Here is a 17,786-nt window from a genome sequence, read left to right as displayed (position 1 = left end):
GTACCCATTGTTGAAGAGTACACCTAGGTAGTCTTAAAGGCGCTTAGGAGCATTCATGTGTCTTCAGTACTCTATGGCAGCAGTGTTTTCAACTTTGTATTACATTGCTATAAACATTGTTGCAAACACTGCAGCCAGATTGCTAGACTTGTGCACGCTCCTGAGCTCACCAAGGATTACTCTTTAACAAAGGTTGCCAAGGGAATAAAGAAAACTTGGGAATAGAAATAAATTGCAAATTGGTTTCATTCCATGCTCAAAACAATTTGAGTTTCATTTTGACTTTACTGATCCTTTCAGTATAAAAGCACATTTTCTTTGAGCTTCGAATCTCAAGAAATTGAGTGTTTGTACTTAAAGGGACATTAAACACTAAATACACCTTTTAAACACAGTATTGAGGTTATTCTCCGTCAGTCTCTAGTTATGGATGCTGTCATGTTAAAATCTGTCTTAAACTACATTCCAGTGCTGACCTGTTTGCACATCTGCTGCAACTCTCCTTCAGATGCCTGAAGTGTAACTTAATGCCATAATGACAGCACCCATTATTAGATGGTGGTGCATAATTTTATTTAGTGTCTTGTGTCCCTTTAAGGAATAGTGGGTGTGGTTCATGCAAATGAGCTTATAGTGTTCCAAATTCACTAAGAGGTTTTGTCAACATTTTAAGTTTTACCAGACTCTTTGATTTCACCAAATTCTATTTTGTTTTAGGCACCTTATTCACTAAAGCTCGCTCATGTTTCTGTTCTTTAGTAAATTAGTGTAATAGAATAACTATTCTTGAAGCTGTTGAGGGTTCTTACTACACTTATCTTTATTACTATGGAGGGCCGGTTCAAGACACGTTTGCTACACGAGTTCAAGAATGAAATGACAGCCCCAACTGTCTGTCCACTACAATCTAAACCCAACCATAGTCTGACTCTCAAAGATTAAATTTCAGCATAATAGCTCAAATGCTGTCCGTATCCCATGGTTCCACCATTGTCTGTTTGCGCTAACCACAACCCACTATATATATATATATATATATATATATATATATATATATATGGTGTTTGAATTGGAAGTGAGATCAGAGAGTTGGTTCGGTTGAGGTTTTTTTCCCAGAAGATATATGTAGAATCAGTTCCCTTGTGTAAATATTTGTCTTTAGCAGCGGGAGTCATTCAACCATTATAGCATCCAGTAGCAGGGCTTATTAATTGTAAGCATTGCTTTGTAGGATTGCAGATTAAGATGTGAACCATACAGGCATGTCAAGGTTTTATTAAAATTAATAGTGCCATAAGAGTTTCTTCAAATTTTTAATACAAAAGGGAAAAGAAAAGGGCAATAGTTTAATCTCCAGATAACATGGGTATGTAAATAATTATGGTAGTAATTCACATTGGAGCCTTTTAAAATCAGTAATGCTTTTTCCATTGTAAGTGATCCTACTTTTTCAAAGATTTACTAAATGTATTAATTTGCAACTGCAATATGATTGGTGGTATATATATATTGTTTAAAGGGTCAGTAAATTCACACTTTCTTAATGCTTAGGCTATGTTCCTCTCAAACATTACATTCCAACCGCATTGTTTATTTTAAATAAATATTATTTTTAAGATGTTTTATTAAATCTTACTTTTTCCAGTGTAACCGTTAATGGCCGCCCGTTCTCCAACCCCTCCATGACATCTCTAATGTGGGCGGTATAGACAAAATCTGTACTTCCCACATGCTAATTAGGTTATGCCCAATTTTCCTCCCACTGAAGCTCGCTCACGCTTCTGTCTCTACAGAGCGGCTTTGTATGACATTGCTATAGCGCATGCGTCAATGTCGTAGCTATACATGGATACGATAGTAAATTATGTCGTGCGCAGATATCTTTCGTGAGTGTCCTTTTAATTGAGTGTAACAAATAAAAGCCAGATTTCAACGAGTCTAGTAAAGCAGTGAAGGACACAAAGTGAGTTAGAATCTTGTACACTTGCCTCTCTAATAATGTTAAATAGTACAATATGGCACTAGTTAAAAGGTGAGTTCAGGTTAAGAAAGGGCCTCCACACAATATAAGTGATGATTGCTTGTTTAAAGGATTTTTCATTTCACTGGGAAGTGAAAGGTCAAAGAGATTAGACAATATTGGTGTTAGGGTACAAAAGAGAGAGAGGGTAAGCTATGAATAAATTAGATCAAAGGAGCATGTTGTGACTATGACAGAGGAGGATATGTGGTTACATTGTTCCAGTGACTAGGGGTAAAGAGTGTGTCTTTTGTAGAGAATAGATGAGTCGGAGTGCTTGTTTTAGGTGTTATGGATGTGTTTCTTAGTCAATAAATTGGCAAAATTCTCGTCATAAGTAGTTTGTATAACGCAGATTTGAAGTTATGTTGGAGAAGCTGAAAGTAGGCCTAATTTTTACTTGAAGCAGGAGGACACCAAAGGTACAAGCAGATGAAAATAAGTTTGTTTAGAGATGTAGGAAAGCAGTGCTTCAGATGAGTTTGTGTAGAGCCAGGCTTGACAAATCCCAGGAACCAGGGAACCGCTACTAGAATTTTACACACAACATCTTCGATTATCCTGTATACCTATATGTAAAACACACTTCTCCTAAAATATATGACTGGCTCCTCTGTGTTCTTGCTGGATATGTCAACCCCTATTTTAGAATGCTATGCTTTAGTAGGGTGAAAGGGGGTGCTTCCCAGGACAGTATATGCAGTGCCATATGATGATGACCATAATATTTGATTGCATTGCGGTAAGGTCAGTGCAGGAGATGTCTGTGATGTTTAGGAGGAGATGCTGCTAAAGATTCATTTGTTTGAGTCAATGTCTTGGTGATTTGAATGTGTGTGAAGTGGACCTGGAATAGTGAGTCTGTATATCAATGGTGTTGGTTTGAGATTGGCAAAAGGTGGTAGATTAAAAAAACGACAAAAAGTGGGCATCAGAATGTATAGGGGGTGCAGCCCATTGTGAGAGACTAAAGAAACATGTCAGATTTAATATATAAAAAGAATAAAAAGCAATGCAATCCATATTGGTTCATTTTGTCTGCCTTTCGTGTGAAGTAACTAACTACCTTATAGAAGGTTGAGTGCATACAGAAGTATTTTGCATCTTTCAAGATGCTGTTACATGCTATTCAATAATTACATAAATCAGAGCAGAAGCTTATATATAGTTATCCTTAATTGACCACATCAAAAGAGATAAAATAAAAATGCCTAGTGTTTCAAGAGGATTTTCCCTGGACTGCTCCTAAACAGCAAAACCCTGCAAAAAATTTTTTTTTACAAGTTATATATGTTTATGAAACATTTATTTTTGTGCAGATCTTTTGCAGTACAATGCTTAGATGTATGCTATGCAAATAACTTTAGGTTTTGCTTTATGGTGATGCTCCTTTAACTTATGTACACTAAAGGAAAGAAAGCCCTTACTATTCAATCTAAGATGCAGTATTACCCCCCAGAACAACCTAAGGCTCTTGTACCACTTTGCAGTTCTGTTGGTTTTATATTTGACACCCCTTTTTAACTTTTCACTTTTTTATATTGCATTGTCTAAATCATACTTTCAGCTTTAAATGGATAGGAAAGTCAAAATTACATGTGCTTCATAGTGTAAGCTAGCTGCTGATTGGTGCCTGCACACATTTGTCTCTTGGGATTGGCTAACTGTATATGTTCAGCTAGTGCCAGTAGTGCAATGTTGTTCATTCAGCAAAGGATAACAAGATAATGAAGCAAATTTCATAATAGAAGTAAATTGGAAAGTTGTTTAAAATTGTGGGGGGTAGTTATCAAGCCGTCAACCTCAAATACGCTGCGTATTCCGCAGCGTATTTGTGGCGAGGCTGATTCGCCTTAGTTATCAAAGGCTCGAGACCGGCAAAAGTAGAATTTTGTGACGTCAGCTTCGATCCGCCGGACTCAGTCCGACACAGATCGATTCTTACGTCACTCCAGATGTTCCGCACACAAGTGCGGCACATTCTCACTACTTTTGCTAGCTATCAAAAAACTAGCAGGTACGCTCGGCACTTTTACGGCCCAGCGTACCTGGTTTTCAAAGCGCCAGCCTGGAGGCGGCGGATCCCATAGGAATCAATGGGAGTCTGACCATAGCGAAAGTACAAGTTCGCTGCTGACAGACATCCCATTGATTTCTATGGGAGCTGTCTACACCTAACACCCTAACATGTACCCCGAGTCTAAACACCACTAATCTGACCCCCCCTACACCGCCGCAACTAAATAAAGTTATTACCCCCTAAACCGCCGCTCCCGGAGCCCACCGCAAGCTACTCTATACATATTAACCCCTAAACCGCCGCTCCCGGAGCCCACCGCAACTATAATAAATGTATTAACCCCTAACCCGCCGCTCCCTGAACCCGCCGCAACCTATATTAAATGTATTAACCCCTATCCTGCCCCCCCTACACCGTCGCCACCTATAATACATTTATTAACCCCTAATCTGCCCCCCCTACACCGTCGCCACCTATAATAAATTTATTAACCCCTATCCTGCCCCCCACTACGCCGCCGCCACTGTAATAAAATGATTAACCCCTAAACCTAAGTCTAACCCTAACCCTAACGCCCCCCTAACTTAAATATTAATTAAATAAATCTAAATAAATTAACTCTTATTAACTAAATGAATCCTATTTAAAACTAAATACTTACCTTTAAAATAAACCCTAATATAGCTACAATATAAATAATAATTATATTCTAGCTATCTTAGGATTTTTTTTAATTTTACAGGTACCTTTCAATTTATTTTAACTAGGTACAATAGCTATTAAATAGTTATTAACTATTTAATAGCTTACCTAGCTAAAATAAAGAGAAATGTACCTGTGAAATAAATCCTAACCTAAGTTACAATTACACCTAACACTACACTATACTTTAATAAATTATTCCTATTTAAAAATAAATACTTACCTGTAAAATAAACCCTAAGATAGCTACAATGTAATTAATAATTATATTCTAGCTATCTTAGGATTTATATTTATTTTACAGGTAACTTTGTATTTATTTTAGCTAGTTAGAATAGTTATTAAATAGTTATTAACTATTTAATAACTACCTAGCTAAAAGAAATACAAAATTACCTGTAAAATAAATCCTAACTTAAGTTACAATTAAACCTAATACTACACTATCATTAAATTAACTAAATAAACTACCTACAAAGAACTACAATGAAATACAATTACATAAACTAACTAAAGTACAAAAAATAAAAAAAGCTAAGTTACAAAAAATAAAAAATTAAGTTACAAACATGTTAAAAATATTACAACAATTTTAAGCTACTTACACCTAATCTAAGCCCCCTAATAAAATAACAAACCCCCCAAAATAAGAAAAATCCCTACCCTATTCTAAATTACATAAATTTCAAAGCTCTTTTACCTTACCAGCCCTTAAAAGGGCCATTTGTGGGGGCATGCCCCAAAAAGTTCAGCTCTTTTGCCTGTAAAATAAAAATACAACCCCCCCCCAACATTAAAACCCACCACCCACATACCCCTAATCTAACCCAAACCCCCCTTACAAAAACCTAACACTAATCCCCTGAAGATCATCCTACCTTGAGTCGTCTTCACTCAGCCGAGCCACCGATGGAACTGAAGAGGACATCCGGAGCGGAAGAAGTTAATCCTCCAAGCGGCGCTGAAGAAATCTTCCATCCGATGAAGTCATCATCCAGGCGGCGCTGAAGAAGTCTTCGATCCGGCCGATGTCATCTTCAAAGAGGCGCTGAAGAGGTCTTCTATCCGGGCGAAGTCATCTTCCAAGCCGGGTCTTCAATCTTCCTTCCGCCGACGCGGAACCACCTTCTTCACCGACGGACTACGACGAATGACGGCTCCTTTAAGGGACGTCATCCAAGATGGCGTCCCCTCAATTCCGATTGGCTGATAGGATTCTATCAGCCAATCGGAATTAAGGTAGGAAAATCTGATTGGCTGATGGAATCAGCCAATCAGATTCAAGTTCAATCCGATTGGCTGATCCAATCAGCCAATCAGATTGAGCTCGCATTCTATTGGCTGATCGGAACAGCCAATAGAATGCGAGCTCAATCTGATTGGCTGATGGAATCAGCCAATCAGATTTTCCTACCTTAATTCCGATTGGCTGATAGAATCCTATCAGCCAATCGGAATTGAGGGGACGCCATCTTGGATGACGTCCCTTAAAGGAGCCGTCATTCGTCGTAGTCCGTCGGTGAAGAAGGTGGTTCCGCGTCGGCGGAAGGAAGATTGAAGACCCGGCTTGGAAGATGACTTCGCCCGGATAGAAGACCTCTTCAGCGCCTCTTTGAAGATGACATCGGCCGGATCGAAGACTTCTTCAGCGCCGCTTGGAGGATTAACTTCTTCCGCTCCGGATGTCCTCTTCAGTTCCATCGGTGGCTCGGCTGAGTGAAGACGACTCAAGGTAGGATGATCTTCAGGGGATTAGTGTTAGGTTTTTGTAAGGGGGGTTTGGGTTAGATTAGGGGTATGTGGGTGGTGGGTTTTAATGTTGGGGGGGGGTTGTATTTTTATTTTACAGGCAAAAGAGCTGAACTTTTTGGGGCATGCCCCCACAAATGGCCCTTTTAAGGGCTGGTAAGGTAAAAGAGCTTTGAAATTTATGTAATTTAGAATAGGGTAGGGATTTTTTTTATTTTGGGGGGGTTTGTTATTTTATTAGGGGGCTTAGATTAGGTGTAAGTAGCTTAAAATTGTTGTAATATTTTTAACATGTTTGTAACTTAATTTTTTATTTTTTGTAACTTAGCTTTTGTTATTTTTTGTACTTTAGTTAGTTTATGTAATTGTATTTCATTGTAGTTCTTTGTAGGTAGTTTATTTAGTTAATTTAATGATAGTGTAGTATTAGGTTTAATTGTAACTTAAGTTAGGATTTATTTTACAGGTAATTTTGTATTTCTTTTAGCTAGGTAGTTATTAAATAGTTAATAACTATTTAATAACTATTCTAACTAGCTAAAATAAATACAAAGTTACCTGTAAAATAAATATAAATCCTAAGATAGCTAGAATATAATTATTAATTACATTGTAGCTATCTTCGGGTTTATTTTACAGGTAAGTATTTATTTTTAAATAGGAATAATTTATTAAAGTATAGTGTAGTGTTAGGTGTAATTGTAACTTAGGTTAGGATTTATTTCACAGGTACATTTCTCTTTATTTTAGCTAGGTAAGCTATTAAATAGTTAATAACTATTTAATAGCTATTGTACATGGTTAAAATAAATTGAAAGGTACCTGTAAAATAAAAATAAATCCTAAGATAGCTAGAATATAATTATTATTTATATTGTAGCTATATTAGGGTTTATTTTAAAGGTAAGTATTTAGTTTTAAATAGGATTCATTTAGTTAATAAGAGTTAATTTATTTAGATTTATTTAATTAATATTTAAGTTAGGGGGCGTTAGGGTTAGGGTTAGACTTAGGTTTAGGGGTTAATCATTTTATTACAGTGGCGGCGGCGTAGTGGGGGGCAGGATAGGGGTTAATAAATTTATTATAGGTTGCGGCGGGTTCATGGAGCGGCGGTTTAGGGGTTAAACTATTTATTTAGTTGCGGAGAGGTGCGGGATCAGCAGGATAGGGGTTAATAATTTTATAATAGAGGGCGACGGTATAGGGGGGCAGGATAGGGGTTACTAGGTATAATGTAGGTGGCAGCGGTGTCCGGGAGCGGCGGTTTAGGGGTTAATACATTTATAAGACTTGCGGCGGGGTCTAGGAGCGGCGGTTTAGGGGTTAATACATTTATAAGACTTGCGGCGGGGTCTAGGAGCGGCGGTTTAGGGGTTAGTAACTTTATTTAGTTGCGGGGGCCTCCGGGGGCGCCGGTATAGGGGGTAGAACAGTGCAGTTTAGTGTGAGTGCTTAGTGACAGGCTAGCAATAAAGCTGGGAAAAAGCCGAAGGGCAGCGAGATCGGATGAGTGATAACTGTCACAGTCCGCTGCTCATCGCCCCGCGGCTTTTTGACAGCTTTATTTGATAACTTAGGCGAACGTATTCAAGGTCCGCGGCGGCGAAGGTAGGCGAGCTTAGGCGGACGTATTGGGCCGGCGAAGCCAGAAAAGTAGATGGCTTGATAAGTAGCCCCCTGTATGTTCTATCCAAGTCATGAAAGAAAATATTGGGGTTTTCTGACCTTTTAATGGTTGCAGCCCATAGTTATGTTATAGTAGAGTAATACATTTTGTTTGTTTCTGCAATACCCTAGTACCTCTCTCAATTGCTTCTTTTTCTGCGTTTTTCTGTTGTTTTTTGTACCCTTTGTACTTGAATGCAATACCTATACGTCATGTTAATGCTTTGTTTATCAGAAGTTTGTTAATACAGACACAGGCACTTTTTTTTAATTTATACAGCTTTTAAAAGTGTGCTCATTGTCCGCAGCAGTGAGAAAAAAAATTAAAATATGGCATCATTTAAAAAAAAAAAAAAAAAAAAATTGAATACCACTGCTATAAATTTACTCCCAGCTGCCATCTATTGCCATCTGTTTAGTTTAAAATCCTGCCAGCAATTTGACAGTTAGTATTTTTGAACTAAATCTTGTGTGAAATAAAGAAACCCTCTGTCAATGTAAGACATAAAAGTAAAATGTAATTTTACATTATTCAGATAGAGTAGAGTTTAAAAAAACAAAACATTACAATTGACTTTATTATCAGTATTATTATTATCATTATTTATAAAGCTCCAACATACACAGCACTGTAACATTAAAGGGACATTAAACCCTAAATAAATGCTAGGTAGAATGATGCATTCAAAGAAAAGACTTGTGTGAGAATAACATGTATATGTATTGTTCAAAGTTTCATTAGTAGTTTCAATATTGAAAATAAAAGTTTAAAGTTTTAGTGTCTCTAAAACAAAGGGAGCTGCCATGTTGCAACTTAGGTTACTACCTTTTCTGCTGTGGCCAATTAGGGACAGTTATAAATAGATTGCTAGAGTGTGCAGACAATGGCTTTGTGGAATATAAAAGTGTTCTACACTTCCATTTCTAACAGGAACGGAAATGCTTACAATTTCAGAATGGAATTACAAGAAAAGTGGACAAAATAAATAATTAGTGTATTACAGAGGTATTTTTATATTTACGATTAAACACTTTGATATGGTAATATAAAATTATATTTGTCCCTTTAAGTATATAGTTATAAAGTACAATAATCAGAAGATATTTACATAAATCATAAGTATATAGTTATGTAGTACAATATTTATTAGATATTTACATAAATCATAAGTATACAGTTGTGTAGTACAATAATCATTAGATATTTACATAAATCATAAGTATACAGTTATGTAGTACAATAATCATTATACATTTACATAAATCATAAGTATACAGTTATGTAGTACAATAATCATTAGATATTTACATAAATCATAAGTATACAGTTATGTAGTACAATAATCAGATATTTACATAACACATAAGTATACAGTCATGTAGTACAATTATCAGATGATATATACATAAATAATAAGTATACTGTTATGAAGTACAATAATCAGAAGATATTAACATCAAACATAAGTATACAGTCATATAGTACAATAATCAGACGATCTTTACATAACACATAAGTATACAGTTATGTAGTACAATAATCAGACGATGTTTACATGACACAAAAGTATACAGTTATGTAGTACATTAATCAGAAGATAGTTACACATAAGTATACAGTTATCTAGTACAATAATCAGATATTTACATAACACATAAGTATACAGTCATGTAGTACAATAATCAGAAGATATTTACACATAAGTATACAGTCATGTAGTACAATAATCAGAAGATATTTACACATAAGTATACATTTATGTAGTACAATAATCAGATAATTACATAACACATAAGTATACAGTTATGTAGTACAATAATCATTAGATATTTACATAAATTATAAGTATACAGTTATGTAGTACAATAATCATTAGATATTTACATAAACCGCCTGTCCCCACTGGAATCCATCATGAATCACTCCACATCTGCTGCACCTCTTTCCAACATCTCCACTGGCTTCTCTTAGCCTCAAGAATAAAATTCAAAATTTTAGCCCTAACATACAAAGCCCTCACAAACGCTTCACCCTCCTATATTTCTGCCCTTGTCTGCAATATACCCCCCCCCCCCGCAGTAAGCTCTGCCTAAGTCCTACTTCTCTCCTCATCTGTCATAACTTCCTCACACTCTCATCTGCAAGACTTTTCCAGAACTGCACCTCCTATCATATGGAACTTCATGCCTCGCTCAGTCAGACTTTCCTCCAGTGTCAAAAACTTCAAGTGTTCCTTAAAAATAAATCTGTTCAAGCTGCACCTTACATTAAGATGTCTCTACTACTTATGTTTTCCTCTCCCTCAACCTCCCTATGTATTTCCTTTAGATTGTAAGCTCACGAGTCCACCTGTTCTGTTGATCATGTTGTGTAAAGATGACTTACAGCTTACAATGACTCAAGGGCACGGCCCTCTACCCTTATCATTTATGTAATTGTCTTCTGATTATTGTACTACATAACTGTATACCTAGAAGATATTTACACATAAGTGTACAGTTATGTAGTACAATAATCAGATATTTACATAAATATAAGTATACAGTTATGTAGTACAATAATCATTAGATATTTACATAAATATAAGTATACAGTTATGTAGTACAATAATCATTAGATATTTACATAAATATAAGTATACAGTTATGAAGTACAATAATCAATAGATATTTACATAAAGCATAAGTATACAGTCATGTATTACAATGATCATGTGTAAATATCTTCTGATTATTGTACTACATGACTGTATAATTATGTGTTAATATCTAATGATTATTGTACAATCATTAGATATTTACATAAATATAAGTATACAGTTATGTAGTACAATAATCATTATACATTTACATAAAGCATAAGTATACAGTTATGTAGTACAATAATCATTAGATATTTGCATAAATTATAAGTATACAGTTATGTAGTACAATAATCATTCGATATTTACATAAATCATAAGTATACAGTCATGTATTACAATGATCATGTGTAAATATCTTCTGATTATTGTACTACATGACTGTATAATTATGTGTTAATATCTAATGATTATTGTACAATCATTAGATATTTACATAAATATAAGTATACAGTTATGTAGTACAATAATCAGAAGATATTTACACATAAGTATACAGTCATGTAGTACAATAATCAGAAGATATTTATACATAAGTATACAGTCATGTAGTACAATAATCAGAAGATATTTACACATAAATATACAGTCATGTAGAACAATAATCATGTGTAAATATCTTCTGATTATTGTACTACATGACTGTATACTTATGTGTAAATATCTTCTAGGTATACAGTTATGTAGTACAATAATTAGAAGACAATTACATAAATGATAAGGGTAGAGGGCCGTGCCCTTGAGTCATTGTAAGCTGTAAGTCATCTTTACACAACATGATCAACAGAACAGGTGGACTCGTGAGCTTACAATCTAAAGGAAATACATAGGGAGGTTGAGGGAGAGGAAAACATAAGTAGTAGAGACATCTTAATGTAAGGTGCAGCTTGAACAGATTTATTTTTAAGGAACACTTGAAGTTTTTGACACTGGAGGAAAGTCTGACTGAGCGAGGCATGAAGTTCCATATGATAGGAGGTGCAGTTCTGGAAAAGTCTTGCAGATGAGAGTGTGAGGAAGTTATGACAGATGAGGAGAGAAGTAGGACTTAGGCAGAGCTTACTGCGGGGGGGTATATTGCAGACAAGGGCAGAAATATAGGAGGGTGAAGCGTTTGTGAGGGCTTTGTATGTTAGGGCTAAAATTTTGAATTTTATTCTTGAGGCTAAGAGAAGCCAGTGGAGATGTTGGAAAGAGGTGCAGCAGATGTGGAGTGATTCATGATGGATTCCAGTGGGGACAGGCGGTAGCTTGGGACACCAGAAAAGGCAGAATTACAATAGTCAAGGTGGGAAATGATAAGGGAGTGGAGACTCTTAGTTGTGACGAGTCAGTATTTTAAACTTAATCTCGCGTGCAATAAAAAAATAAACTCTGACAATGCGTATGAAACTTAAAGGGACATGGAAGTAAAAGCTACATTTTCACATTTCAGAGAGTGTGCAGTTAAAAAACGCAACAAATATATATGCTCCTGAGCCTACCCCAGTATGCTCCTATGGAAGGGAGCTACGTTTAAACAAATATTACCAAGATAAAGAGGTACATTTTAAAGCAGAATTATATTGGAGCTACGTTTAAACAAATATTACCAAGATAAAGAGGTACATTTTAAAGCAGAATTATATTGGAAATATTTTTTTTTTCTTTAACTTGTGCACTCTGTCAGAATCCTATACATTTACATTTTATTTCTATGTCACTTTAAATTCCAGGTTTAAAAGCACATAAAGTCAAAATGAAACTGTCATAGTTCAGACAGAGCGTGCAATTTTAAACAACTTTCTAATTTACTTTACTATTATCAAATTTGCTTCATTCTCTTGGTATCCTTTGTTGAAGAGTACGCTCTGGAGCTGCAATGCACTACTGGGCCCTAGCTAAACACATCTAGTGAGCCAATGACAAGAGGCATATATGTGCAGCCACAAACCATCAGCAAGCTCCCAGTAGTGCACTGCTCCTCTTGAGCCTACCTAGATATGCTCTTCACCAAAGGAGCCAAAGCAAACAAAGCAATTTTGATAAAACATACTTTGGAAATGTGTTTAAAATTGCTTGTTCTGTCTCAATCATAGATGTTTAATTTTGTTTTGAAGCTCTCTAAAATCAAGCAAGGAATTACCATTGATTGATATTGTAGATTTATCTAGTAGTACAAAAGAAATTATTTTTAATTTAACTTGAAAACTTTTTTTTTTTAATCAAATGTCTGTATTTATTTTATAGGGCTCGACCATTATCGTCCTGAGGTTTTTGAACACAGCAGAAAGCTTCTTCTCCACCTCTTGATCGCATTATCTTGCAACAGCAATTTTTCATCCATAGCTTCAGTCCTTCTGCAGGCCAGAGAGATGAATGAAACTAAAACCCTGACCGTGCAGTCATCTTGCCCATCGGAATACACTTATACTGGTACGCTCTGCTTATAGTGCACTTTGCCTTCACTGAGTAAAGCTCTTTTCATTTAGCTGTGGTAGCTAGATTCAAATCACTGCTTAAAGGGACGGTAAACATATAATATGAAAGGTTTAGTTATGCTTAGTAAAACTACTTTGCAATATATTTTTTTGTCCCCTCTTTATGCAATTTAAGTTCTGGAAATGTAGGATTCTCTAATTCTCAAAACTGAGAAAGCAAACTGCAAAGCTTACCCTGCTACATATCTTTCCCTAATTGGCTTTAACAGAGAATTAAAACACAATGCAGACCACAGCTAGCCTTGTCATCTTCAGACTTCGGCTCAGATTGGCTGCTCCAAATGAGGCTTGTGGTAGGTGGAGTTATGCTATTGAAAAACAATTACAACAAACAAGATCTTAATTTATTTTAACCCCCCCCCCCCCCTTCTGGAGGTATGCAGAAATAAGCGCGGTCTTGCCAACATCAGCAAGACAAGCGCTATTTCCGAGGTCACATCAAGGGGTATGTGAATGACCGGCTGATGTACGTCGGTGGTCATTAATGGGTTAAAAAAAAGTTTAGACTTGGCTGGAATGTTATTCTATAGCAACACATCAGAAATGTCTTGTAATTACAAGGTTTTTTACTGTCCTATATTAAAGGGACAGTCTACAATAGAATTTGTGTTTTAAAAGATAAATAATCCATTTATTACCCATTGCCCAGTTTTGCATAACCAACACAGTTATGTTAATATACTTTTTACCTCTGTGATTACCTTGTATCTAAGCATCTTCTGACAGCCCCCTGATCACATGACATATTATTTATTATCTATTGGCTTGCATTTAGTACTGTGTTGTGCTAACTCTTAAATAACTCCCCTGGCGTGAACACAATGTTATCTATATGGCTCACATGAACCAGCAGTCTCCTGTTGTGAAAAGCACATAAAAAAGTATGCAATAAGAGGCTGTCTGTAGTGGCTTACAAACAGGCAGACATTTTAAATGTTATAAAGTATATTAATATATCAATGTTGGTTGTGCAAAGCTGTGGAATAGGTAGTAAAGGCGTTATCTAACTTTTTAAACAATAACAATTTTAGTGTTGAGTCGACTGTCCCTTTAAATAATGTTTGTGTAATTCTTTATGCAACCCTCATAGAGAAGCCAAGAAATAAATTCTGCAACCTTGGTTTTCAAAATGCTGCAAATGACATAAACCAGCTATTTGATTGGCAGCATTTTGAAAACCAAGGTTGCAGAATTTATTTTTTGGCCTCTCTAGGGAGCGTGGGACAAACACAATTGTGCACAATACAGCAAGAGGTGGATAAAGGGATATGAAACACATTTTTTTTCTTTTTGACACCATGATTAAAGCAGTGCTGCTTGCATACACATAATTATTTAGTGCAAATGAACAGTGACTGGCAGATATAGCAATACAAAACAAATATCATAAATGTCTATGAAGATTTGTATTGTTACTGTCAGATAGTAAAACTGCATTATAATGTAAGTCAGTGTACAATGTAAAGTATATTTATACCTATCAAGGTAAGTTACTGTGAAATTTAACAAAACTACATAGTTGTAGAATTAGTCATTTAAAAAAGTTTACAAGATAGTTATCATTAAAGGGACAGCAAATGCTTTGTAATTACAAGATACTTCTGTTGTTTTGCTATGGTATAACATATCTGCCTAGTCTAAACATTTTTAAAACAAATGAACATCTTGTATGCTGCAATTGTTTTCTCAATAGCCAAAATCCACCCACTCCACTATTAGCCTTATTTGGAGAAGCCAATCCTGACTTGAGTTTACAAACAAACAAGGCTCTGCCATTATGTTAGTATAAGATGCATTGTTTTCCAGTTGTTATCAGATAAAGTCAAATAGGATTTTGAGTTCTGAGTGTTAAAAATTTGCACAATTTTAAAATGAAAAGGGGGCAAAATAAACAAGGAACGTGTGTTACAACGTTGTTTCATAATGCATAGCTAAACATTGTATATACAAAAAATCTCAAGGGTTTTACAGTCCCTTAAAGGGATACGAAACCCACTTTTTTTCTTTCACGATACAGATATAGCATGCAATTTTAAGAAACTTTCAAATTTACTCTTATTATCAATTTTTCATTTGCTCTCTTGGTATCTGTATTTGAAAAGCAAGAATGTAAGTTTAAGAGCTGGCCCATTTTTAGTTCAGCACCTGGGTAGCACTTGCTGATTGGTGGCTATATGTCGCCACCAGTCAGCAAGTGCTGCCCATGGTGCTGAACCAAAAATGGGCCTGCTCTTAAGCTTATATTCCTGCTTTTTCAAATAAAGATACCAAGAGAACAAAATAAAAATGTATAATAGGAGTAAATTAGAAATTTGCTTAAAATTACCTGCTCTATCTGAATCATGAAAGAAAAAAAAGTGGGTTTATATCCTTTTAAAGTAGTTAATAGACCATAGGTGAACTGGATAGCAGAAGAACATCAGCAAATGCTTCTGTAGATAATTTTACAAACAGTAAAGCACATAAAGCATTAATTAGCTTCTGTTATTTGGCAAACAGAACATTCCTCTCTGATTAAGAAGAAATCTAGTAAATCATTTCTTTCCTCCAGGTCAGTTTAGAGTTTTAGTTGGGTTTTGATGAATACCATGTGTGCACTGATTAGACACATTCCTTCACTATCTGTTCATTGACAACCTTTTGGCAGGTGGCTTTGACTTTCTCCGGGAGTATCAGTCGTCTCCAGTGCCCGACTCTGGTCTAAGCTCCAGTTCTACCTCCTCCAGTATCAGTCTGGGAGGAAGCAATGGGAACATCCCCCAGATCAGCCAAGAGATTGAGGATGTTGACACATCAGCCGAGACAGACGAAAAAGCAAACAAGTTAATTGAGTTTCTGACCACCAGGTGAGGAGTATGGCAGTTTTAGATTAGCGTTATCTATGTTCCTCTTACACAAGCTTCAGTTTAATAAATCTTATGTGAAGCAGCAGTACAGGCAGCCCTCAACGGTTCAATTTAAAGGGATAGTCTAGTTAAAATTAAACTTTAATGATTCAGATAGCGCATGCAATGTTAAGCAAATTTCTAATTCACTCCTATTATTATTTTTTATTTTATTTATTTATTTATTTTTGGTTCAGCACCTGGGTAGTGCTTGCTGATTGGTGGCTAAATGAACCAAAAATGGGCCGGCACGTGGCACCTAAGCTTACAATCTTGCTTTTTCTAATAAAGATACCAAGAGAACGAAGAAAAATTGATAATAGGACTAAATTAGAAAGTTGCTTAAAATCGCTTGCTCTATCTGAATCATGAAAGTTTCATTTTTGACTAGACTATGGGCTCTATTTAACAAGCTCCGGATGGAGCTTGATGGCCCCTGTTTCTGGCGAGTCTTCAAACTCGCCAGAAACCGCAGTTATGAAGCAGCAGTCACAAAGACCGCTGCTCCATAACCTGTCTGCCTGCTCTGAGAAGGCGGACAGACATCGCCGGAAATCAACCCGATCAAGTACGATCGGGTTGATTGACACTCCCCTGCTGGCGGCCGATTGGCCGCGAGTCTGCAGGGGGCGGCGTTGCACCAGCAGCTCTTGTGAGCTGCTGGTGCAATGCTGAATACGGCGAGCGTATTGCTCGCCATATTCAGCGAGGTCTGGCGGACCTGATACGCACTGTCGGATCAGGTCCGCCAGACCTTGATAACTATGGGCCTATCCCTTTAAGACGTTTCAAAATTGCGGTTGTTCCTGGTGATCACGTGACCACTATTCAGGAAGTTATTCCACAGGCACCTTAGCTGAAAACAAAAGATTTTTTGTTTCACCTGCATTTATAGTATGACACTGTAATACTGTGTACAGCACAAGAGAGTAGTTTGCCATTTGTAACTTACTTAAAGGGCCAGTACAGTGAACGTGAAACAAATTGCTATCATGCATATAAAAGGGCAGTGCATGTCTGTGTGCATGTTTAAAAAAAAAAATGTTTAAAATCTCCTTTTTTTATGGAGCAAACAAAAAAAAAAGTTCACTTGCTGATAAAACAGATCTCCCCACTGTCTTACTGATGGATAATGAGATGCCTCACAAGCATACAAAAATGTTTTATTGGTGTTTTTACATTTACAGCTTAATGTTAGGGCTATAAACATAATATTATATAATAAAACAAATAATATATATGAAGTTATAATATATTTTATTACATTACTAATGGCATTATATAAATAAGGTCATTTTACACAGATTCTTTTACAGCTGTCCCTTTAAGGAACAGAAGCCTGGAGCAAACTGAGGGCTACCTGTAATTAGAATTTGTATTTTATTCCCTTTTTGCTGATTAAATACATTTTGTATATCTCTTACTGTGCAGTTATCAGCTTTATTTTCATAAATATCTTTAGGGATTATGACAGGTCCCAAAGTACTTTAATATTTCAGATTATCTACAAGCCTTGTCAGAGCTTAGAAATAGAAATGGGTTTAAAAGCCGCCTGGAATAAAATTGTTTCCTATGAGAATGTTTTTAATATCAGATCAGAAATGTTATGATCTGTTGTTC

General features: G+C 36.0%; 1 protein-coding gene across 4 annotated transcripts in view; it reads left to right on the top strand.

The window, feature by feature from the left end:
* FRY (FRY microtubule binding protein) overlaps positions 1-17,786 on the top strand; it is a 549,698-nt gene that overhangs the window by 418,529 nt on the left and 113,383 nt on the right. For all 4 annotated transcript variants that reach the window (XM_053708466.1, XM_053708462.1, XM_053708463.1 and 1 more), the window contains exons 39-40: positions 13,031-13,216; positions 15,929-16,127. In XM_053708466.1, coding sequence (XP_053564441.1) covers positions 13,031-13,216; positions 15,929-16,127 — 385 coding nt within the window. The remainder of the gene's footprint in view (positions 1-13,030; positions 13,217-15,928; positions 16,128-17,786) is intronic.

Source organism: Bombina bombina, chromosome 3, assembly GCF_027579735.1.
Source record: "Bombina bombina isolate aBomBom1 chromosome 3, aBomBom1.pri, whole genome shotgun sequence".
NCBI lineage: Eukaryota > Metazoa > Chordata > Amphibia > Anura > Bombinatoridae > Bombina > Bombina bombina.
Note: the sequence above shows the minus strand (reverse complement) of the source record. Positions and strands in the feature narration are given on the sequence as shown.